The following is a 25,364-nucleotide window of genomic DNA, read 5'->3' on the forward strand; positions in this document are numbered from 1 at the left end:
AAGGCAGCCTGGATCTGAGCTTTACTGCTCACCCACTCCCTCCCCTGCTCCAGCCACCCAGGGCCCCTTGCTGTGCCTCAGACAGCAGGCACCCTGCTCTTCCTTTTCTGGTCCTCTCTGCAGTTGACCTGCTGACCTATGGATCGTGGGCTCACTGACCTTGAGGTGTTCTGTAGATCTGTCACAGATCCTAGGATCTCCAGCCCCTCCCACAAGTCCAGCTCCCTTGCTGTCCCCCAGCACTGTGGGTACACAGTTCACACCCAAGATCCCATAGGCCCCAGGTCCAGTCTACACACATTATATGAGCACCTGGCACTGGGCATCTTTCTAGCTGGGTGCTCTGCCAAGAAATGCCAAGGAATCCAGGGCACCAAGGCTGCCGGGCGAGTCAACCTCCAGAACAGGTTAGACACAGCACGCCCCTGGTGTCCACCCACCCCTGCTTGGTTCTCATGGTGCTTCATCGTCACTGTTAAAACAAGCCCTGAGTGAGGCTGAGCCCAGCTGGCACTGTCTCCCAGACGGCCTTTCTGCTCATCCTGATGCTCTCTGCCACAAGGGGCTCCGGGCCAGCCCACCTGCACCAGCAGACCTTTGGCCCAAACAGGCAAGCGTGAGGGCACGTTGAGGTAGTGAGCTAAGCTACCACCTGCCATACTGGCATCTTCTATGAATCTGCCAGGTTCAAGTTCTAGCTGTTCCGTTTCGCATGCAGCTCCCTGCTAACCACCTAGAGATGGGCCAAGTGCTTGCTTGGGCTTTGCACCCACGTGGAGGAGAACCAGAGGAAGCCCCTGGCTTTGGTCTGGCTCAACTCCACCCTAGCGACCATTTCAGGGAGTGAACCAGCAGGTGGAAGCTCGGATCTCCCTCAGAGTTCACGCCACAAGTCTAACCCCACGTGACGGGTTCCAGGAGGTCGGGGACCTGTCAGACGCCGGAGCTGATCACCTGGGGATGGCCCTGAATTCTTCAAGCTTGGCCTCCAGGGATTCGACTGTCTCCTCGGACTCCTCCTCCTCTGCCTCCATGCCAGCGCACACACGCACTTGCCACCCGCTGCCAAGCTCCCAGTCCCCCAGGGAGCGGGCGCCCACACGCTGCGTCCCTCTGTCGCCCAGGCAACTCCCAGGCCCGCGAGGCCCGAGAGGCGACGTGAGGGGCGGAGCTTGTGGGCGTGAAGCGGGGCGTAGGTGGGCGTGGAGCCGAGCGGGCTTGAGGTGAGGCGCGAGAGGATTGGGTCGGAGCTGAGTCAGGGGGCGGGGATTGTGGGCATGGGGCGGGGCGTAGGTGAGCGTGTGAGGTGAGCGGGCGTGAGGTGAGGCGCGAGAGGGGGCGGAGCTAAGTCAGGGACGTGGCTGCGGAGACGGAGGGCGGGGCGTAGGTGAGAGTGGGCCAGGCGAGCGGGCTTGAGATTAGGCGGGAGAGGATTGGGGCGGAGCTGAGTCGGGGGCGGGGCCTTGTGGGCGGGGCGTAGGTGAGCGTGGGCGGGGCGTAGGTGAGCGTGGGGAGGATTGGGCGGAGCTATGTCAGGGGCGGAGCTGCGGGGACGGAGGGCGTGACCCCGCGAGCCCGCGCGTCTCCGGGAGGGCCGGTAGTAGAGAGCCGTATTCCTACACCTCCTTTCTTCCTTCTCTGCCTTCTCCCCATTTTCTCCCCGTCTACCCCAGCAGGATCCTAGGGACCCCTGCTGACCTGGGCATGTGGCGTGAAGATCGCAAATGAGAGGATAGATGTTAAACTAGGGTGTGTGGCCTGCCATCCGATGTCCTCCAGTCCCCACTAAGTTTGCTTTTACTAGGGCAACAGGCTCATCCGGTGTTTCAGATTGTCACTACTCGCAGACAGCTGACAGGGGCCTCCTCATATATCCATTCCCTGGTTCTAGAGCTCAGCTGACTACATCCCCAGTTGTGGTCTTTGCAGGGAGGGAATACCTACGTTTTGTTTTCTGCTTTATGATAGTTATGGGAAAGACAGGAGCTGAAAATAGGGAAAGCAAAATCTGTTAGATTACTGTCAAGTCCGACTGGAAAGGCCAACATTCCCTCATCAAACGGACACAGGACACAGGACCAGGACTGGCCAGGCCGAAGCAGGAGCCAGGAGCTCCGTCCGGGTCTCCCACTTAGGTGCAGGTGCCTAAGCACTCGGCCGTCTCTGCTTTTCCCGGTGCGTCAGCAGGAAGCTGGATTGGAAGTAGAGCAGCCAGGACGTGAACCGGTGCCCAGAGGCCATGCCAGCATTGCAGGCAGTAATAGCCTGTTATACCACAGTGCTGGTCCCCAGGGGTTCTTATCTTCAAAATCTAAAAACATATCTAGGAAAGTTTTCTTATATTAGCAAAAATGCTCTTTTCAAGATATACATATATATTCATACACAATTTTTTTTTGTCTTAAGGATTTTTTTTTTTAACCGTTCTATTTCTAGATGGATGTTTTAGATAAAGGTTCGAATCCCATGCTTGGAATGAGACCAGGAGAGTGAGAAGAGCATGCACACACAGTGCTTCACTGCCTTGTCACAATGCTTATTATTGTGCCGCAGAGAAGCCAGGCCTCATGCTGGGGCCGGTGAGTCATTGGTCAGCTCTGTGTGGAGTCTGTCGACTGATGGGAACTGTGGAGTCACACCATCCCACAAAAACACGCTCTGAACAAAACATCTCTGTTGGGATTCTTGTGAAATCGCGTAGCGAGGAGTTTTGGATTTCAGTGTCCAGGAGACCAAGGGATGTTAGAGCTTATTTCTGAAGCGTTAACTGCCCGGCATTTGCCTTGCCAGTGAGTGACATTCTGTCTCTCAGGTGTTCTGGCTTATAAAAATACTCATTTGAGGGCCCGGTGCAGTAGCCTAGCGGCTTAAGTCTTCACTTTGCACGCACCAGGATCCTATATGGCTGCCGGTTCTAATCCTGGCGACCTCAGTTCCCATCCAGCTCACTGCTTATGGCCTGGGAAAGCAATAGAGGATGGCCCAAAGCCTTGGGGCGCTGCACCTGTGTGCAAGACCCAGAGGAGGCTCTTGGTTCCTGGCTTCAGATAGGCTTCACTCCAGCAGTTGTGGCCGCTTGGGGAGTGAATCATGGCATGGAAGCTCTTCCTCCCTGTCTCTCCTCCTCTCTGTATATCTGACTTTCCAATGGAAAAATAAAATAAATCTTTTTTTTTTTTTAAGTACTCATTTTGGATCGTGTTCTCTCACCTGTGCTAACTTGTCATGTTCCATCCAGGTCTCCATCACAGGTAGAAATCATCAACAGACTTTTTCATAGAAAGGTCATGACCTCTACCATAAATATTAAAAAGCTGAGCAGGCTTTACATGCATTCACTGCACGGCATTGGGGCAAGGTCACAGTTGATGCTTCTGAGCGTCTGTCTCCCCACAAATGGAAACAGTGAACCTGGCTCAGCTTCCTATTGGGAATCATCGACAGAAAAAGCATGCCACCCTGGTAACGCCCCCCGAGACAGACAGCTAAACTACTGCTCGGGGGGCCCTGTCGTGATGCAGAGGGTTCAGCTGCCACCTGCAACACCAGTGTCCTGTGGTAGAGCTGGTTCAAGTCCCAGCTGCTCTGATCCTACCAGTGTGCCTGGGGAACAGCTGGAACATGGTGAGTCCTTGGATCCCTGCCTCCCACGGGAGAACCTGATGGAGCGTCAGTCTCCTGGTTCCCTTCTGGTCTGGCCCTTCTTGGTGGGTGAACCAGCAGATGTGCAGCATCTCTCAGTCTCTGTCTCTCTCCCTCTCTCTAACTCTGCCTTTCAAGTAAATCTTTTAGAGAAACGATTTTTATTGGAAAGGCAGATATACAGAGGAGAGACGGAGAGGAAGATCTTCCATCTCATGATTCACTCCCCAAGTGGCCACAACGACCTGAGCTGAGACCATCTGAAGCCAGCAGTCTCTTATGGGGTCTCCCATGCGAGTGCAGGGTCCCAAGGCTTTGGGCCGTCCTCGACTGCTTTCCCAGGCCACAAGCAGGGGCTAGGATGGGAAGTGGGGTGGCCGGGATTAGAACCGGCGCCTATATGGGATCCCGGCACGTACAAGGCAAGGACTTTAGCTGCTAAGCTACTGCGCCGGGCCCGATAAATCAATCTGGAATAAATAAATAAGCTCCCATTCAGAAAAACAACCTTACTCTTCAAAGTTTTCCATTCATGAAGAATTGGACATCACACAGCTAAAATGGTTTTTACTTATTCTGTTTAGAGGACGCAGGGTAAAACTTTAAAAGGTCTCGGAGAGGTACACACGTACGAATATAATCCAAGAAACAAAGAGAGAGATGATATCTCTGAGTACGTGGCACGGATTTGAGAAAGTCCAGGGCTAATTGCAAATGAGGTCCTTGACCTTTGCAGCTGCACAGCATCAGTTCCATAGTCTAATAAATGCCAGCAGGGTTCCGTGTAAGCTTGTAATTGAAATTCTTTCTAGAGTGTCATCAAGTGCTGATGTTTCTTTTATCTCAGCTGTAACGTATGATTATGCGGTGCAGGCTAGGTTATGTAAATTTGTTTTATGCCATGCCTTGCCCCATGATCAACATTATGAAAGGGGCAGGGAAGGACACCACGAGGCACTGGAACTGGCAGTCATACCGGATGTGAGCATCACGGGTGGTGGCTGAGCCCCCTGTGCCACAATGCCAGCCTCTCTCATCCCCACCATACGTTGTAATATATGTGGTAATATTGTGAAAGTCTAAATAAGGAGTAGTTCCCGTATTTTACACTTTCCAAATTTCATGCTTTCCAAATTTCAATCCTGTATAAAATTTGTCCGTGCTTCCTCTGCCATTAAGAAGACTGCTGCTGCTACAAGAATACCAGTGGTCTACATGGACTGTGCCATGTACCATAGCTTCCCAGGTGTTCAATAGGTGAAAAGTTGTGAATTTTCGCTGCAGTGACATAAGGTGGGTGTTAAGACATGACCAGGAAGAAGCCCTCTCTCGGAGCTCCGTTTCATCAGGCCTTGCTGGGCATCACTTGTTCGAAAAGGAAGACATTTGGGGCCTGTGCCGTGGCATAGCAGGCTGAGTCAGTGTGTGGTACTAGCATCCCACATGGACTGCAGTTCAGGTCCAGGCTGCTCCATTTCCCATCCAGCTCCCTGCTAATGCTTCTGAGAAATGCCCAAGTCCTTGGGCCCTTGCAAGCAGGTAGAGACCCAGAAGAGGCTCCAGGAGGACCTGCCTCTTTGTCTCTTCTTCTCTCCCTGTAACTCAGCCTTTCAAATAAAAATGAATGAATAAAGAAATCTTTTTTTAAAAAGCATAAATGAATAAATAAAAAGAAGAGGAAAAGAAAAAAGACAAATGCCAAAAGTTTTCTAGCACTTGGGAAAATGTGCCCCTTAGCATCATCTAGTTTTCGTTTTCCAAGGTCACAAGGCAACTGGCCGGTAACTAATCCTTGTACCTGGTGATATGCATTTCCAGAGAGATTTTACTTTTTCTTCCCCCCCCCCCCGCCGCCCTCCCTTTTTGTTGTTGTTGTTGTTGTTGCATCCGTTGCAATAGGAAGGCAGAGTTACACAGGGAAAGAGATCTTCTATCTACTGTTTCACTTCTAAGATGTTTATGAAAGTGGAGGGTCCAGGGAATACCCATGATCTCCCAATGAACACATGAGTCTCCCATGTGGTCCATCTCTGCTGCTTTCTAAGGCACATTAGCAAGGAACTGGATCCGATGTGGAATAGGTGGAATTCAAACTGAAATCCCTGTGGGTTGCCAGCACAGCAGGCCACCCACAGCTTCACCCACAGCACCAGCCCCAAAGGACTTTCTCTATCAGCCCTGTTTGACGCAGTGCAGTGGTACCCACTTCAGCTGTGGCTTTGTTCTGAGAGCTTTCAGACACCCGTAGTCAGCCTTCGATGGTACTGACTCCCAGATAAGCAATATAGCCAAGCATTTTGAAAGGGGGGGGGGGAATCCACATAACTTTTATTACAGTATTTTGTTTGTAATTGTTCTATGTTGCTATTTGTCTTTATCCATCTCTTACTGTGCTTAATTTGTAAGTACAGCTTCCCTAGAGGGATGAATGTATAGGAAAACATGTGTCTGTAGGGTTTGGTACAATCGATGGTTCATCCACTGCAGGTCTTGGAATTGGCCACCACTTAGACAAGGTGGCAGTGGTGCAGGGGGGAAGGAAGGAGGGATGTTGAGGTATTGCCCTGAGGCCTTGCATTTGAAAGAACTGATCCAGAACAATGTTGCGAAAGCTGCCTCTCAAAGGCCAGGCACGGAGTTGGAGTTGCATCCCTTGTCAACCAGCTGTTGCTGCAACCCTGAGGGAAGTGACCGTTTTAAAGATTTATTTTTATTGAAAAGGCAGATTTATAGAAAGAAGGAAAGACTAAGATTTTCCATCTGTTGATTCACTCCCCAAGTGGCTGCAATAGCCGGAGCTGAGCTGATCTGAAGACAGGAACCAGGAGCTTCTTCTGGGTCTCCCAAGCAGGTGCACGGTCCCAAGCTTTGGGCCATCCTCCACTGCTTTCCCAGGCCACAAAGGGAGCTGGATGGAGAGAGGAGTACCTGGGACACAAACCAGTGGCCCTATGGGATGCCAGTACTTGCAGGCAGATTAGCAAATGAGCCATCACACCTGCCCCAAGATCAACATTTAGAGCTGCAGACTTTAAGGAGAGGGGTAGGCCTTACCTGGTCAGTGAAAGACAGACTGCAATGAGCTGCTCTCCTGTCCTGAGCAATACGGGGCTCTGCAGGAGATGACTTGTGGATTCACAGCCCACCATCGGCTGTCTTCTGGGTTCTTAGGCTGAAGTTCTTTAGACTTAAACTACAACACTGGATCTCCCAGAGGATTCTGCCTGCCACCTGCCCTGTGGATTGGGGACTTACCAGCCTCTGTAGCTAGCCAGCTTCTCAGAATAACACACATACATGCACAAGCCACGCATACACCAGCTTGCCCCACCCCACATAAATATACTCTCTCAATATGCACACACCACACCTACACATGTCACACACCATACAAAGGACACATACATAGAACATCACACTCATATCTGTACGCTTACACACACCACACACACATGCACTACTTTTCTCTGGAGAAGTTTGGTAATATGCAATGAAAATTTAACAAACTAAAAAGAGGATACCATTACACTCTTTGCAGCTCTCTTTTTAAATTTTACTTCTTTTTATTATTATCGTTATTATTATTATCATTTTATAATTCCATAGCCTTGGGATTTCCCTTACTCCCTTCCCAATCCCCTCCTCTCTCACTCAATTCCCTATATTATTACTATAGTATGCAGCTCCGACTCTTGATCAATACTTATAACATATCCACAGAACTAAGAAGAAACAATTAGTATAACTCAGATTTCCTGGATGCCTGCTATATGCTAGGAACTTTCCCAAACTCTTTGAGTTACTCATAGAGTCAGTCACCCCAATTAAAAAAAAAAAAAAAGCAGAAGTGGAGACCCCACGAGGTTGAGCTGCTTCTCCAAGTTGATGTGGCTGCAGGGGCTATCGCTCGGCCTGTAACACAGACAGGGCTGCCCCAGACCCTACACACATCAGCACCACGTGGTCAGCGGAGACAAGGACTTCAGCTCTTCCTGCAGTATTAGTTTAGCGACGCCCTAAGAAGTGTCTCTAAAGCCATCTGATGCACATTAGCAAGTAGATTGCAAATCTGTGCTGCTCTGGTTGCTGTGAGAATCGAAACATGAATACGCAGTCCAGCCCGAGCCCAGTGACCAGGAAAATCCCACCTTCATGCAAAATGACTGAGAAAAATTTTAAGCAGAATGACATGAGCACCAGGAAAGGTGACAAAGCATGTGCCTCAGATGGCTGGTTCCCTCCTAGGCAGCCTGGTTTTGGCCCTACCTGCCTGTCTGTCTCACTGTGTACAATTCCTATGGAGAAAGCAGCAGGTGGTGGACTGGCACAACATGTTAAGCTACTGCTTGTACTGTCAGCATCCTGTTGTGGAGTGCAAGTTCAATTCCCATCTGGTCTCTGCTCACGCATGTGGGAGACTCAGGTGGAGTTTCTGGACCTTGCTTTGGCCTGACCCAACCCTGGCTGTTGTAGCCATACGGGAAGTGAACAAGTGGATGGAAGATTCTTACTCTCCCTGTCTCTCTCTCACCATCTCCCCTGACCCCACCCCACACCATTATTTCACTCTGCCTTTAAGATTAATTGTTTTGGGGGCCCAGCGGCGTGGCCTAGCGGCTTAAGTCCTAGCCTTGAACACGCCCCGGGATCCCATATGGGCGCCAGTTCTAATACCAGCAGCTCCACTTCCCATCCAGCTCCCTGCTTGTGACCTGGGAAAGCAGTCGAGGACGGCCCAAAGCCTTGGGACCCTGCACCCGTGTGGGATACCCAGAAGAAGTTGCTGGATCCTGGCTTCGGATCGGCATAGCACCGGCCGTTGCGCTCACTTGGGGAGTGAATCATCGGATAGAAGATCTTCCTCACTGTCTCTCCTCCTCTCTGTATATCTGACTTTCCAATAAATAAATAAATCTTTAAAAAAAAAAAGATGAATTGTTTTTGCTTTAAATCTTTGCTATGAAGTTTGAGATGTGCTTTCCATCCGGACAGTCATTGCCAGGGGGGAAAGGGGCCCGTGACAGACATCAATCCTACCGCAGCAATCAAAGCTAATGGTTGGCACCAAGGCATTGAATGATGGGAGAAACCCCAAACAAATTCAAGTAGTGTAGTTGGGGGGGGGCAGAATGCTCCTTGATGAGGAGCAAATGATCCTGCTTACCACTGGCACCGAGGATGTGACTGCATTTCACATGCTACTTGGTCATTTTAGCCAAAGTCATAATAGGGACCTTGCAGTCCTCAATTACTACCTGGAATGTAACTATGTTTAATGCACTGTCTTTAAAAGGCAACTCTGTGTAGGCAGCAATATAAACACATCTTTTCAATTTTCAAGCTCTCCATTATTCTAGCTGCATTGATTCTCTGGGGGGTGGTTTAATATACCTACTTTTCTCTGGAGAATACCAACAGTGTTCAATGAAAATTGAACAAATTAACCAGCAGATCCCATTCATTCTTTACAGCTCTTGAGATTTTATTTTATCCCATCAACAAAAGTACAGTAAGCAAATTAAGCCACCAACTGCAACCCTGGCATCGCAAATGAATGCCAGTTCCAGTCCTGGCCACCGGACTTCTCATCCAGCTCCCTGCTAACGAGCCTGAGAAACCAGTGAAAAATGGGCCAAGTGTTTGGGCCCCTGCTAGCCAGGTGGGAGACCTGGATGAAGCCCCTGACTCCTGGTTTTAGCCTAGCCCAGCACCGGTCACTGTGGCCATTTGGGGCTGAGCCAGTGGATGCAAGGGAACTCTGTCCTTTTCTGTAGCTATCTATTTCTCTCCCTATCCCTCTAACTGAGCCTTTCGAATAATTTTTATTTTTAAGTGATTTTCTTCTATCACCGATAGGGGACTGTCTTATTGCAATATCAAAGGCTTTTTCTTTGAATTTTTTTGTGGATCCTTTTTTTTTTTTTTTTAAATTTGAAAAGCATAGCAGCAGAGAGATGGAGTATGGAAAGAGACAGAGAGTTCTTGCATCCACTGGTTCATTCCCCAAATGTAGCAGCTGCAGCTGGACCAGGCCATAGTCAAGAACCTGGGATGGAATCTTTGTTTCCCACATGGTGGCAGCGACCTAAGCACCTGACCCACCACTTGCTGCCTCCCAGAGTGCCCATTAGCCAGCGGCTGGATTGGAAACAGAACCAGGACTCAAAGTCCCACGCTCCGTATTATGAGAAAAAACCATCATACACCGAATGCTTGCCCTGAACTAGAGGGACATTGGAGATAGTGTGTCTCGGTCCTGTAACTCAAGATGCAGAGACGGTTAGGCCAGAGGGGGGTCCAGAGTTTCTCCGCAGATCCGTCATGCTATGTCTGGTCCAGAGTGCCATGCTGCAGTCACAGGCCACATGGCAGAGACTGACCATGACCAAAGTTCATTTCTCACTCCCATTGTGCATCCCACAGGCTTGACATACAGCTCTGCCCCCACGCCACCTCTCAGGGACCCCGATGACACCAGCTTCACCTCTTGTGACAGCAGCATTGGCAGCGCAGTGGACTGGAGCCACTGCGTCCAGAAAGGAAAGAAGACAGTATCAGACAGCAGGAGGGAAGTGCCTCGGGTCCCTTCCACTCACTCCTCTGGTCAAAAAGAGTCCTGGGACTCCAACACCCTGCCAGGGGAGCTGGGAAGTCCGCCCTTCCACATTCCCGGGGGGAGGAAGATGGGATGGGGGTAAGCATTGTCAACGTCCTCCCATGGACTTTCCAGCAAACCATGCTTGTCAAATGACTGTACACATTTGCAAGACAGTGACAGTGATGATAAACGCTGCTGAGGCTGAGGACATCTGGCATCTGCAGCCCCTTACACTGTAGAGAATTCTCTCATCTGTGCTATTCAGCTCAACCATGTGCAATAATACCCCGATCCTCCTTTTTCACATGAGAGCCTGAAGCCCAGAGTGAGTCTGGTGGGATGGAGTTGTTTGCTTGGGAGCCCACAGTCAAGTCCCTGCAAGATGGAAAAGTCGGAGTCTAGCTGGAGCTGCAGAGGGGCCACAGAGGAAAGGAGGAGAGTCTCATCCGGACACATGCCAGCAGAAAAAAACCCATGTGTGACCGCACTGGGAAACAGCAGAGACACATGCTTGAAAGTGTACAAATTAATATTCAAGAAGAAAATAGAACTAGTTATTCATTGTACCTCCTTTATTTATAGGCAGATATACCTTCACCATAAAACGTACCTGAGTACTCAGTAGAGAGCATTGATGCGGGTAATTTTAATGCAAGCGTCATGTAAAAATCATATATTCCGGCCCCGGAGCGGTAGCCTAGTGGTTAAAATCCTCGCCTTGAACGTGCCGGGATCCCATATGGGCACCGGTTCTAATCCTGGCAGCTCCACTTCCCATCCAGCTCCCTGCTTGTGGCCTGGGAAAACAGTCAAGGATGGCCCTAAGCCTTGGGTTCCTGCACCCACATGGGAAACCAGGAGGAAATTCCTGGCTCCTGGCTCCAGCAGTTGTGGTCACTTGGGGAGTGAATCATCAGATGATAGATCTTCCTCTCTGTCTCTCCTCCTCTCTGTATATCTGACTTTGTAATAAAAATAAATAAATCTTTTTTAAAAATCATATATTCCTTGCAGTGCCATTGAATGGCACTATAAGGTTGAAACTATTTCATCTGCTGTAGAAATGCCAGACCCTAAAGGGCCAGCTTTATGGTACAGCAGGCTGAATTGCCTCTTGCAATGCCAGCATCCCATGTCAGAGTCCCAGTTGCTCTGTTTTCAGTCCAGCTCCCTGATAATGTCCCTGGGGAAGCAGATAATTGAAGTACTGGTGTCCCGGCCACTCCCATGGGAGACCCAGATGAAGCACCTCCCTCCTGTTGGTTTAAGATTGGTCCAGCCCTAGCCATTAAGTCATTTGGAAAGAAAACTGGCAGGTGCAAGACATTTTTTTTTTTATGTTTTTCCCTCCCTCTCTGTAACTCTGCCTTTCAAGTAAACAAATACATTGGAAGGAAGGAAGGAGAGAGGAAGGGAGGGAGGAAAAAGGAGCCATAGCACCTGGACATATGGATAGTTTTCTGACCCCCTTGGCTCCTGTTCCCCAAATATCCTCATGTAAGCTTGTGGCGTAAGTGCTGGGAGCCGGAAGAACTAGGTCATTGGAGGAGATGAACTGTGCCTACCAATCATGCCACTGGCAGATCCTGCTCTTCCAACAAAAGGCCATTCACATTCGATGTGTCATGATGAACACAATCAGCAAGTTTCTAAGGTTTGACTCCTCCATCTCATTAAAAAGTGATGATTAAATGAATACTTGTAAAGGCTGGGTCCCACCTGATCAAAGGAAGACACAGAATAACAAAAAGGGAAAGGAAATGACCAAACTGGGTAGGTGAAACAATAAATCGAACTGTTCTTCTTTCTGAATTTTTCATAATCTTAATAGATCAGATGTTCAAAAACCCATTAGACTTCAAGACTCTCTTTTTTATGTGCAAATAAACTGGCTTCCTTATCCATCCTGGCCTTTTGTTTTTTATTTTTGAAGTAATTCTCAGCATGGAGTACATGGTTGATCTAGAGGTGAAGATAAGCACATCCTACATCAGAGCACCTGACTTCCATTTCCAGTTCTACTCCTAATCCCACTCCCTTGTTAGCACCCTGGGAAGCAGGAGGTAATGTGACTCAAGGACTTGGGTCCCTGCCACCTGCCTGGGAGACCTGGGTGGATTTCCTGACTCCCAGCTTTATTTAGCTTGTCCCAGTCCTGTACATTGCAAGCCTCTGGGGAGTGAACCATTGGGTAGGAGCTCTCAGTCTGTCTGCCTCTAAGTTAAGTAAATGGTTCTCAACCTGGGTGCAAGGGAGAGGACATATTCTCCTATCTCTTGTCATTGCTTCTGCAACACAAAATCATCAAGAAAGGGGAGAGGAGGGGCAGTGAGGCCATGCAGGACAGCTTATGGAATACAAGATCACAGTCATGCCCACGCTAGGGGATTTGTCATTGGTGGGTTTTGTTTTTTTGTTGTTGTTGTTGAACGTTCTGCTTTCTACCCACAGAGATTTCTTTGTCTACTGGGTCAGTTCCTTCTCACCCTCTCTGCACTGTACTCCTCCCAAACAAGCCTTTGGTCTCAAGAATTTGGAGGCATTTTCTCTGGAATACGTGACCCCAAAGCTGGGTTTCACAGACTGAACAAGAATCAGCAGTCAGTCAAGGCAGAAAGAAGACCCGGGATCAGACCTTGCTAACAGGAAGGGTGTGGTGTGTCAGGGCCACAGGTGACACTGGTGGGAAGGCTGCTGCCAGGATGGGTGGGGAGGAAGGAAGAAAAAGGCCTGGGGCTTTCCCATGGCCAGTTCAGTCTTGAGTGACATGCGTATGAGGCTGCTACCTACAGTGCTAGCATCCCAATAGGGAGTTGGTTTGCAACATCTAACCAGTCCTGGGCTCGCTAATTTATGTTTCCCACTCTGCCTTTCTCTGCCTCCCATTGACCAAAACCAAGGATTTGGTGTTACGAGTTGACCAAATCTATCCCCCAAAATGAGTTGCAGACAGACTTTTTGAAGCTCAGGAGTTGTTATTCACTGGCCAGTGCCAACCAGTGGACTGTCCCATTCCACCGCACGTGGATGAGGAGAGCAGCCCCTACCAGCCATGTTCAGGGGTTTTAAAGTAAAAAGCATTCAATCAGTTGATTGAGACCACTGGTATATGGTAGGAATCATTCAGTCAACTACAGTGGTGCACAACATGGATATCCAATCACTTTAAACATCATGCACCCTAAACTACCCATTCAGTCAGAGCTGCATCCCACCTGGCAGGAACAGCAAGACTAGCAAACAGATCCTTCCAATTTTGTTTACAGAAAACAATTTGGGCCGATCAGCTTACTGCTTACTGCCTGAGCTGTAAAAGCTAAGCAAGATCTCAACCTGGAATAAGCGCTCTCACTTCTCTTTCGGGACTTCCCAAGAACCCAAGCTTATGTCAAGGGTCAGGTTATGGACATGACCTAGAAGTGTTTCAGAAGGGAGAGGAGCCTAGTTGAGGCAGTACCTGGAACTCAGCTCTGGGTGCCACAGCAAGGTAGAGAGGAACGGAGACTTGGCCGGTAGAACAGGGAGGAGCCAGCACAAGTCCTCCAGATGGGTTCTTTAGAACCCACTCTATTATTTAATTCACCCACCTCTTCAAACTCTGAACTCTTCTCTCTCTACTTGTATCTCTGCTCTCCCTCCCCAAGTTTTAACTTTCATCCTATCCCCATATCTTAATTCACGATGAAAATAAGATCACCACAGAGAAATCCCTTCATATGCTGCTGCCAAAAGTAGTAATTCACTGTCGGAATTAGAATTAAAGTTGACCATGAATTACAGACTCCCAAATAGCTGTGGTCTACACGGGATAGAAGTTCATTTCTCTTTTGTGCCAAAGTTAGCGTTCTATGCTGCTAGCATTATAACGTAATGGGTCTCAGCCTGTGCTACCAGCATCCCATATGGGCACTGGTTCAAGTCCTGGCTGCTCCCCTTCTGACCAAGTTTCCTGATAATGCACTTCAGAGGGCATCAAAAGATGAACCAAATATTTGGACCCATGCGACCCAAGCAGGGGACCTGGTGGGAGCTCCTGGTTCCTGATTTCAGCCTGGCCCAGCCCTGGCTGCTGCAGGCATTTAGGGCGTGACACCACAGATAGAAGATCTCTCTGTGTCTCTGTTTTTCTGCCTTTCAAACAAGTAACTAAATAGGTCATGCGTCCTTCCCTCTTTAGAAAAAAATTTCTAGTAAGCATTTACTAAAGTTTTTAAAATCCCAGGCTAGAGAAAGGCAAGAAAAGTGCCAAGAAGTCACTGGCTCATCATGGCACTGGTGTTTCTGTTGTGGGAATTCAACGTGAGACAACAGCAACCTCATTTCTCTTTTTTTTTTTTTAAGATTTATTTTTATTATTTTTTTATTGGAAAGGCGGATATACAGAGAGGAGAGACAGAGAGGAAGATCTTCCGTCCGATGATTCACTCCCCACGTGAGCGCAACGGGCCGATACTATGCCGATCCGAAGCCAGGAGCCTCTTCCAGGTCTCCCACGCGGGTGCAGGGTCCCAAAGCCTTGGGCCGTCCTCGACTGCTTTCCCAGGCCACAGGCAGGGAGCTGGAAGGGAAGCGGGGCTGCCAGGATTAGAACCGGCGCCCATATGGGATCCCAGGCGTGCAAGGTGAGGACCTTAACCACTGCGCCACCGCGCTGGGCCCCAGCCTCATTTCTTGAATCCCATGAAAGTATTTTCATGCAGACAATTTTAGTGTGCAAAGCAAGATTTATTTAAGAGACAGTGAAAGAGCTCTTCTACCGTAGTGACAAGAGGGGCCTTCAGGGGAGGAAAGACCCAAGAAAATGGTGGCAGTGGTGTCTTGCACCTTCTCGGGAGGGGGACAAATGAGTCCGAGGAGAGAGAGGGGAACTCAGTCACGGTGGGCAGTCTAGTTTCCGGTCAAAAGGATGTGATCAGCTGCCCCTCCTCCCATTCTCACGCGAAGCTGAAATCTCTCGCACCACCTCTTTGACAGTAAGTCAGACATAGGATTTGTCTCATTGTCTTTCAAGTAAAATAAAAATAATTAAAATGCTGAAATGAATAAAAGAATACTGTTCAGTACACAGGTTTGCCACCCATCGACTTCATGAGGAAATGTGCCTTCTGGTGTCTGGGCCACACACGCACACACACCAGCTGCACTGTGCTTAAAGGAATTCTGCATTTCCTGCATTTTTTTTTTCACTCCTTCCTGGCAGCAGCCTGAACACCAGGACATTCCGGCTCAACAGTGTCTAGGAGGGAATCCTGGGGAACGTGACGCCTGGTCCTTGTTACTCAACCTCGGTGAGAAAAGGCGCCAGGGAGCTGCTGAACAACACTTTGCTGAGAACAATTAGAGGTTTTGATCCCTAAAGCAAAATCACTCCCTTTTAAAGAGGGGGGACAAAATTCCAGTAGGTGTTGAGCGGTCTCTGCTATTACTCAAATTTCCACAAGAATGAAATTCATCCGGGTGCCTCCATCTCTTTTACAGTAATCACCCTGGTGGGTTTTAATTTGTTTCCCTAGGTTTTTTTCATTCTCTTTTCCTACTCCACCCCACCCTCTATCTTCTTTCAGTAACTGAACAGGAGCCAGCCAAGCCACCTCCAGGACGGCTGGTTAACTGATACACCTTGTGGTTTGTTGACAACAAAACAGTGGAACACTTCCTTTGTGCCAAAGAGAGGAAGCAGGGTTGGGCCAGGATGCTCTCTCCTTGTAGTTGTTGCTTTCAGAAGGATTTCCTGACTGGGGCAATCTGTTTTGTCTCCTCCCTAAGGATCTGCCCAAAGACCATTGCAATACAGAGCCTGGGTGCAGAGGTAAGAGTCTATTTAACTCAGATCGAATTGGCAGTGCTGTGGTGATCTGTATACTCCGGTACTTCCGAGAGGCCTCCGGGCCCCCGTCATTAAGGTAACTGACCCGACTCACAGCTCTTTCATGTCTGGCTACTAGAATCTCAGACATCACTGTTGGTATTGTTCAAGGTTAGCTGCTGAACTCCAGGATTGAATTGGAGGAGGAGGAACCCTTCAGCTTGCTCTCCCTCAGGATGGGGGGACAAAGGGGAGAGGGAGAGGTCCTTCAGGACATTTTCAGCAGCAAGTAACCGAATACCGTCCATTTCAACGGAAGTTAAAATCCATTAGCTCCTGAGCCCGAGAGTCCGGAGATAAGATTAACACACTTCTCAATGACTGGTTCCTTCTGGTGCTTCCGACTCTACTTCCCTGCAATTCTCAGGGAGACGTCTCAGGCCTGTAGTGAAGATGGCTGTCAATTCTGGGCTTCAGTTACATCAACATCTGGGAGATAACGGACAGAAACTTCCTAAACATCCTGGAATGCTGCGGAGCGTGAGAAAGATCACAGTGGACCAAGGGTAGGATGTTAGGAAGAGTCTTATTGCCCAGGCTTGGTTACAGCAGCTCCCACAACACCCAGGAAGCCACTGTGCCTAGTGGCCAAAGTCAGGGGTTTTTAAGCTCTCATCCTCCAATCAGATTGAGAGCCATACAGTACCAACAAAGTTTCCACGTGCAGGAGGGGAGTTACCAGACCCCAAAGTTTTCCTGTAGTTAATTAACGTAACCTAGTAAAATAGGAGGCACCACGTGCACAAAGCGTCCTCCGGAGGCGTTTCCACCCTGTCAGTTGTCCTAAATGGTCAGAAGGCAGGGGGGCCGGGTGCATGCAAGAAGCCTCCGAAGCTGGTTTTTCACCTTCAATTTTTTTTTTTAAAGATTTATTTTATTTTTATTGGAAAGGCGGATATACAGAGAGGAAAGACAGAGAGGAAGATCTTCCATCCGGTAATTCACTCCCCAAGTGAGCGCAACGGCCAATGCTATGTTGATCCGAAGCCAGGAGCCTCTTCCAGGTCTCCCACGCGGGTGCAGGGTCCAAAGCTTTGGGCCGTCCTCGACTGCCTTCCCGGGCCACAGGCAGGGAGCTGGAAGGGAAGCGGGGCTGCCGGGATTAGAATCGGTGCCCATATGGGATCCCGGGCATGCAAGGCGAGGACCTTAACCACTGCGCCACCGCGCTGGGCCCTTTCACCTTCGATTAACTTGAATGGCACAGGAGGAGGTAGGAAGGGCAGGGTGCCGAAACGTTTCCATGCTGTCCACTGTCAATTAACCTGTCAAGCAGGTGCTAGCCATTACAGAAGAGTGTCCAGGCTAAGTTGGGCATTCTAGAGCCAAGTTTAGCCATCACTGGGACACTGACCCTCCATACTGTAGGGCTGGGGATCAAGTCCCGCCTACTCCTTCTCATTCTGTTTCTTGCTAGCGCATCCTGGGAGGCAGTGGATAGTTACTCAGGCGTTTAGGTGCCTGCCATCCACGTAGGAAGCCTGGCTACAGTTCCTGGCTCCCAGCTTTGACCTGGCCGAGTCCTGGCTGCTATGGGCATTTGGGAAAGGAACTAGCAGATGCAAGCTCTCTATGCCTCTGTTTCTTTGTTGTTCTTCCTTTCAAGTAAGTTGAAAATAAATGAATCAACATTTTAAAAATGTGTGCAGGAGGGAACAAAGGAATGCTCTTTCCTCACCGATCATGAGTCATGGCTGATATGCCTGTAGCAAAAGAGTAACATAAAAAAAAAAAATTAACAACTTTGACAAATATATTTGTGTGACACAGGAGTCTTCAGAAATAAAAGACCCAAAGATTCTTTTACACCAGGAAGGGCTGTGGTGTCATGGGTTAAGCTACCATTCATGTCATGGCTGCCCCGTTTCTGAACCTGGGAAAGCAGGGCACCTGCTTCTCACCATGTGTGAGACGCAGATGAGCCTTCTGGCTTTGTCCTTGCCCAGTCCCAGCTGTTGCAGCCATTGGAAGTAAACCGACAGATAGATTTCTCTCCTCTCTCTCTCTCTCTGTATGTCTCTTTCTCTTCCTTTCTCTGTAACTCTTTCAAATAAGTAAATCTTAAAAAAAAAAAAAAAAAAGAAGCAGTAAGTGTGGACACCCACGATTGGACAAAGGAGATCTGATCTGATAGTGACAAACTGATGGTAAGGCAGGGCTCAACTGTGCTGGTTCGCTCAGATCCCTGCTGTGTCTCTGGATGACCTCCCCACTACTAACCCAAACTTCTCCCGCTCCCCGAGAAACATGGAAGCACGTGTGTTACAGGAGGAGAATCTCCAGGGGAAGGGAGACAGGACAGCACAGGAACTTGAGCTTTTCTGAACTGTTTCGGGAGAGGGATCCAGTGTCGATGGAGGAGAAAAGCAGGAAGAAGAAAGGTGCGGGGAGGTGAGAGATCTTGCTTTTCAGGCAGTCTCTGACCAAAGCCTGACACCCACAGGGCAGGCATTCAACCTAGTGGGTGACCTCTTGCTTAGGATGCCTGCCTCCTGCATCCGTGGGCCTGGGGGAGAGCCAGGACAGGCTCCTAATTCCAGCTTCCCTGCTGCTGCCCACGCTGGGAGACAGCAAGTCATGATCAAGTAGTTAGGTTCCTGCCACCTACGTGGGAGTTTCTTCCTCCTAGCTTTGACCTGACCCACACCTGGCTCTTTTGTAGTGTTGCCGCTTAGCAAATCAACCAGGCAAATCAAATAGATATTTCTCCCTTTCACGTGCTGTCCTTCAAATAAACAAATCTTAAGAAAAAATAGTGAGGGCCCGGCGCTGTGACCTAGCGGCTAAAGTCCTCGCCTTCCCATATGGGTGCCGGTTCTAATCCTGGCTGCTCCACTTCCCATCCAGCTCCCTGCTTGTGGCCTGGGAAAGTAGTCGAGGACAGCCGAATGCCTTGGGACCCTGCACCCGCATGGGAAACCTGGAGGAAGTTCCTGGCTCCTGGCTTCGGATTGGCACAGCACCGGCCTCAGGGATCACTTAGGGCTTGAATCACCAGACAGAAGATCTTCCTCACTGTCTCTCCTCCTCTCTGTATATCTGACTTTGCAATAAAAAGAAACAAATCTTAAAAGAGAGAGAGAGAAAATAGTGAGATATTTCTTCCTCCACATCAAGATAACAATAGTTAAAAATGCACAGCAGTGATGGATGCTAACAAGGATGCACAGATATCAGAACTGTTGTGCATTGCTAGTCAGATTGGCCCCATAAGCACCAATTATGCTCCTCGGTCTACCCAAGGGCACGCACACAAAAGTGATCATGCAGGTTTCACAGTGTTACTTCTGACAGCCACGGAGTGAAACCAAGTCACGTATCCACCAACTGAGGAATACATCAATAAGAGGTGATGTGTCCAAAAGACACAATATTGAAAAAGTCCGAAATATGAACGCATGCTCCAGCATATCACGGGTGAACTTAGGACATCTTCTGTTAAGAGAAAAATGCCAGAAAGGAAGAAAAACAAAAATAAAAAACAAACCCAAGCACATATTGTGTAATTTCCATTTGCACAGAACATCCAGGACAGGCAAAATCCAGAGGGAGGAGTCACTTACTGGTTGCCAAGGGTTACGGGGAGGGGAGAATGGCTATGAGTGCTCTGCTGAAGTTTGTCGCGATGGTTCCGTGACTTTGTAAATAAACTAAAACCAATGAATTGTATCCTTTCAAGTTAAAAAAAAAAAGGCAAGGTTGCAGGAGCAGTTATTTTTCAGATGTTCTCAAAAGTTAAAAAAGAAACACCTGACTCATGTGTTTATGACTTGAATAGATAAGCAGAAACCAAGGGTGGCAGTGCCTTGAGTGACTAAGACTTCTCAGGCCGGCTGCTAGCTGAGCTGGGTTCAGTTCTTCCCTAGGACTGCCAACCAGCAAGAAGAGGAGCTGAGGAAGGCAACCCACCAACCACAGCCTCCATACCATGACCCTCTTCCCGGACATCCCATTCCTTGGACAAACATTACACCTGCTCTTCCTCTTCTACAATGCATTGCAGATATCTGACAAGTCCGAGTCCTTAGAAGCAAGGGCTTCAGAGTTCAAAGTGTGCCTTTTTAAAACAAATGACTGACATACAACTTGTCAATAGTTGCTCCCTGACACGTAGCCGACACTTTCAGGCAAGAATTTTTTAACAGGAAACGCGGCTCCTGCTTCCTTTCTCCCCAGCAGAGAGAGTCCTGAGCCCAGCTCTCCACGCGAGCTGGTTTACCAGCTTCACTCGGACCCAAAGAGCAGAACCAGCCTGGGAGTCCCAGAAGCAGAAAAACCAAAGGGCAGTTGTGAACTTCTAATGTGAGATGCCCTCCCCACCACCACGTCCTATTTCAAATAGGTTGTTCTCCCCGCCCCCCCCATTTAATGTAAGGAGGCCCAAAGCTTGTCCCAACTTGGTAGGATGAAATGTATCCTATATTTACCCACACAGCCACACATGCAGGAGCTCGAGCCCTGAAGGAGACCTCTAACAGGGCAGATACAAAGCAAATCAAGTCTTGCTAGTTTAAAGCAAATAAGTAAATTTAAAGCAGGTGTTTTTTTTTGAGATGATAAGTAAGATAAGTTATCTGTTGTCTGAATCTCCTTGCACCTTCCCCCCACCCCCACCCCCACCAGGGCTTCTGGAAAGAAGGCACTGATCAAGTTCCTGTAGCTGGGAAGCTCTGAGGTGCTAAAGGGCCCACACTGCATTTTGTTCTGGAAAACATTGAGCAAGAGGCCCTAGCAAGTAATCTACAGCCTCAATTCTTTTTCCTCTTCCACTTCTTTTCCTCCTCCTCCTCTTCCTTCTTCATTTGAAAGGCATGTTCCACATGGGAACAGGAAGCCAACAACTTGGGCCATCTTCCGCTGCTTTTCTGGGTGCATAAGCAAGGAGCTGGAACAGAATCGGAGCATCCAAGACTTGAACCAGCACCCATTTGGGATCCTGGCAACACAGATGAGTTCTTTACTTGCCATGCCACGGCACCAGCCCCAGCCTCAATTCTTGAACAAAAACCTTTATGTTCTGATTTAGAAGAGCAAATACACCATAAGCTTTAAATTTTGTTAATAAAGCAGTGAATTCATGAAGCAGAGAGTTAAAAAATCAATGATGGAACAACTTTCAAGGATACCTTGGTGGATAGAAGAGGTGACATGAAGAGCTTATCAAAGTCCTGTGTCAAACAATGGAAGAAAATTAAAACAATACAACCTAAGTCTACAATTGAACAACTTTTAAAAACGAAGATTTATTTATTTGAAAAGAAGTGCATCAGAGAAAGAGAGGGATCTTCCATCCATTGGTTTGTTCCCCAACCATCTGCAATAGCAAGGTCTGGGCCAGGCTGAAGTCAGGAGCTAGGAACTCCATCCGGATGTCCCACTTGGGTGACAGGGACCAAAGTGCTTAAGCCATCATTTAGTGCTTTTCCCAGGAACATGGGCAGGAAGCTGGATTAGAAGCAGAACAGCCTAATCTCAAAATGGCACTCTCATAGCATCCTGGTGTCGCAACCCACACCTTCACATACAATGTGGGGTGCCATAACATTAACCCCTAAACCAACAAATTTTGTGCTGTCAAGGTAAATAGAAATAGTATATGGAATACTTACATGAGTACTGAAAAACTGGAAAGACAAATCTATTTTTTTCTTTTTTGCAAAGGCAGATTTACGGAGAGTATTGCATCCACTCGACCACTAAAACAGAATGGTACATTCATCAGTGACAGTCACAGCGAAGTTTTATTATAAATAGAGGCAAGGCAACTGACTGACCGACCGACCAGCTAGCTGACCGGCCAGCCAGGACCAACACTCCTTTCCGGAGGGTGGTCCCAAACAGCATATTCACAGGGTTTTTATAAGGGCAGTCCACACTAGCTGGAAAAGGGGCAGTCCACAAAAGCCTGCAAGGTGAGGGGAAATACAACACATTTCCTACCTATCTTGGCTGGACAGCCCATGGCTGGCTCTTCTCTGGTCCAGCAGCCCACTTAATCACTTGGCGCCACCTGTGAGATAACCAGACTTGGGGCCTTGATTCTTGAGAATTGGAGCCCATTGGGCTGAGCTGATCTGAAGCCAGGAGCCTCTTCTGGGTCTCCCACACAGGTGTAGGGTCTCAAGACTTTTGGCTATCCTCGACTGTTTCCCAGGTCAGTCAAGGAGTTGGTGGGAAATGGAGCAGCTGGCAGACAAACTGGAACTCACATGGGATCCTGGTGGATGTAAGGTGAGCATTTAGCCTCTAGGCAACCACACTGGACCCCTAACATTTTCAAAATAGAATTTCCTGTGGCCAGCATTGTGGTGCAAGGGGTTAAGCTGCCTCTTCATGATGTCCGTATCCCAAATCACACATTAGTTCAAGTCCTGGCTAGTCTGCTTTGGATATAACTTTTGTTAACTCATGTGAGAAAGCAGTGGATGATGGCCCAGTGCTTTAACGCAATGAAGTAATATAGACATTAATTTTGTAAAAAGGCATACATTCACAGATTATAGTGTAATTAAGGCTACACAGTTGCGTGAGTAGGCGTGGAATCTTTCTTCATGACTCTCCTACAGTTGTCTCTGGATTCATGAATAATTTCTTTCAATTAAAGATTATATATACTTAGCATCTACTTTGTATAAAACACATGAAAAAAATTTTATACTTGAATGGAAAAATAGAGTAAATACTACAGCAAGATAGCACTTGATGTTATCAGAGGATTCTCAGGGCTCTCTGGCCCCATGAGATCATAACTATTAGCACTCCATTTCACAGATGGGAAAACCGAGGCATGCCGCCACAGAAATGAAGAGCACAGATTCAAATCTAGACGAGCTGGCATCAAAGCCCGAGTGCCCGAGTGCTTAGTTGCGTTTTAATTCTTGAAAGGAGAAATCATGCTACTTCTCTTCAAGAGACTGCCTAAATGCCCACGATGGCCAGGCCTGAGCTGGGATTAAAGCCAGGAGCTACCAATGGAACCAGAAGCTCCCACATGAAAGGCAGGAACCCAGATACTTGAGCCATCTGCGTTGCACAGAGAGCATCCAGTGTGCCTCTCCAGGTAAGCTGAGTCCCCAGGCCCAGCACAGACAGTGCTTCGGTCTCACAATCCCTGGCAGAGATGAACGTAAAGCCAGGCAAGTTACAGCACAGGTCCAGGAGAAAGCAGTCGGGTGGTCACCACAGGCCAACCTGCTGCCCGCCAGGCCAGCATCCCATATTGATTCTCTGGTTCTGGTTCCGGCTGCTCTGCTTCTAAGCCAGCTCCCTGCTGATGCACCTGGGAAAGCAGCAGAAGATGGCCCACGTGCTACCGAATGTGCGAAGCCCAGATAAAGTTCCTGGCTTTGGCCTGGCCTAGTTCCTGTTGTTGCATGCGTGAAGAACCAGTGCATGGATGATTCTCTCTCCTGTCTCTCTCTCACTTTTTCTTTCAACTAAATACAGAGAGGAAGGAAGGAAGGAAGGAAGGATAGATTCAGGTGTTCACAGGGTTTCCTACACAGAGAATAATGGAAAGAATTCACTCTCCAATTTGGAACAAAACTCACTGTGAGTTTAGGTTACAATCCCATGAAGAGTCTTGAGCAAAAGTCGTGGAATCCCCTCACTCTGACCTGAAGCTGGAATACTGCAGGAACTGATGAAAAGAAATATGTGGGTCCAAGACTGGGGGGCCCCCAGAAACCATCACAGCCTGCCCATGTCCCACCCTGGGCTGCTTCCCACATTGCGAGGAGGACCTGTGTCGCCCATGAGATCCCCAAGCTTGGCTGCACGCTCTGCGACCTCAGTGTCATCCGACTTGTGTGGTTGTTTTTTGTCAGGGTCCCTTGACCAGCAAGTCAAACCCGGACACTTGTTGTCTTTGCGGAGCCTTTATTGTGGAGAAGACACAGCAAAACCGGCGCGCGGTGGGCGTGCGGCAGCCGCCGTGCAGCCGCGCAGCAGCCACACCATCGCGAGGTGCGCTCTCTCTCCCCGAGGTGCGCGCTCTCTCCCCGAGGTGCGCGCTCTCTCCCTCGGCGGGTTGCGCTCTCTCCGTCCGCGGGGTGCGCTCTCTCCGTCCGAGGTGCGCTCTCTTCCCGCACGGGGGTGCGCTCCCTCCCCGCGCGGGGGTGTGCTCCCTCCCCGCGCGGGGGTGCGCTCTCTCCCCACGAGGGGGTGCACCCCCGCGCGGGGGTGCGCTCTCTCTCCCGCTCTCTCCGCTCTCTCCGCTCTCTCCGAGGCGCGCTCTCTCCTGCTCTCCCTCCCCGAGTTCTCTGGCTCCTTTATATGCTGGGTAACCCGGCCAATCAAAGTAAAGGTCACCTGTGCACGCAGTGGGCAGGCCAATCATCATACAGATCACGCGCTGTCCACGCGCCATCCACGCACCCCTGGGCCAATCACAGCAGACTTCCTGTAGCTTGTTTTTTCTAGCACAGGAGGAAGCGGCAGTCTGGCGCCGTCCATGTAGGGTGTAGGATGCAGGCTCCCTACAGCTCCCCACAGTTTTTTGTTTTTCTGGGTTTTTTTTGTTGTTGTTGTTTTAGTTTTTAATAATGATTACATGGTTGATCAGGTTGGGAAGGATCGAGGTTTAGGGAAAATTGGGTGAACTCGTTGCTTCCAAATTTGCTATTTCTTCTTGTTGTTCCTGGGGGAAGGGGAGAGACAAAGGGGGAAACCACTCATGACTTTCCACACGTGCTGACTTGTGTTCTATAAGTGAAATCCAATGGGCCCTGGGAACATGAGGGGAAGGCAGCAAGCACAGGTGCTACGTCTGTCTGCCCCAGAGTTCTACACATGCTTAAGTTCATGGGTAGCACCGGGTGCCCCACTGAACACAGAATTTCAATAAAGACCTTTTTGGATGGGTTCCAAGTAAGACACAAAGCCTTGAAGGTCTGGAAGTGAGCAAGCATGACTATGAGAACTTGGCTAGAGCACACTTTCCAGCTCTGGAGCTGGCTTCGCTGGGATTCAGAGCATACCACCCTGCAGAGTGCCATGGGAGCTCATCAAAGAAAGAGCTCATGAAAAAAACAGACGCAAACAAGGCCTGGTTTTCTTGCCTTCTGTGTGTGAAAGCAGGAGAGGAAGTTTCTATGGGGAAGGTGCCCTCCCATTCCAGGATAAGGACATTCTTACGACCAGAGACCAGGCGTGTAACACTGGCCTAGGTACAAGCCAACCTAGGCAATTGCTTACAGCTGGGGTAATTGTCTTGCACTGGCAGAAGAGACCCAAGGAAGAAAGAGGAAAAAAATTTTG

General features: G+C 49.0%; 1 protein-coding gene across 1 annotated transcript in view; it reads right to left on the bottom strand.

Moving 5' to 3' along the window:
- Nucleotides 1-1,034, bottom strand: part of CUNH10orf67 (chromosome unknown C10orf67 homolog) — a 109,131-nt gene extending 108,097 nt beyond the window's left edge. The window contains exon 1 of the mRNA XM_040992619.1: nucleotides 955-1,034. Within this exon, the coding sequence (XP_040848553.1) occupies nucleotides 955-1,034 (80 nt within the window). The remainder of the gene's footprint in view (nucleotides 1-954) is intronic.
- Nucleotides 1,035-25,364: the final 24,330 nt, after the last annotated feature.

Source organism: Ochotona curzoniae, unplaced genomic scaffold, assembly GCF_017591425.1.
Source record: "Ochotona curzoniae isolate NIBS_2020 unplaced genomic scaffold, NIBS_Ocur_1.0 contig_78, whole genome shotgun sequence".
In the NCBI taxonomy this organism is placed as follows: domain Eukaryota; kingdom Metazoa; phylum Chordata; class Mammalia; order Lagomorpha; family Ochotonidae; genus Ochotona; species Ochotona curzoniae.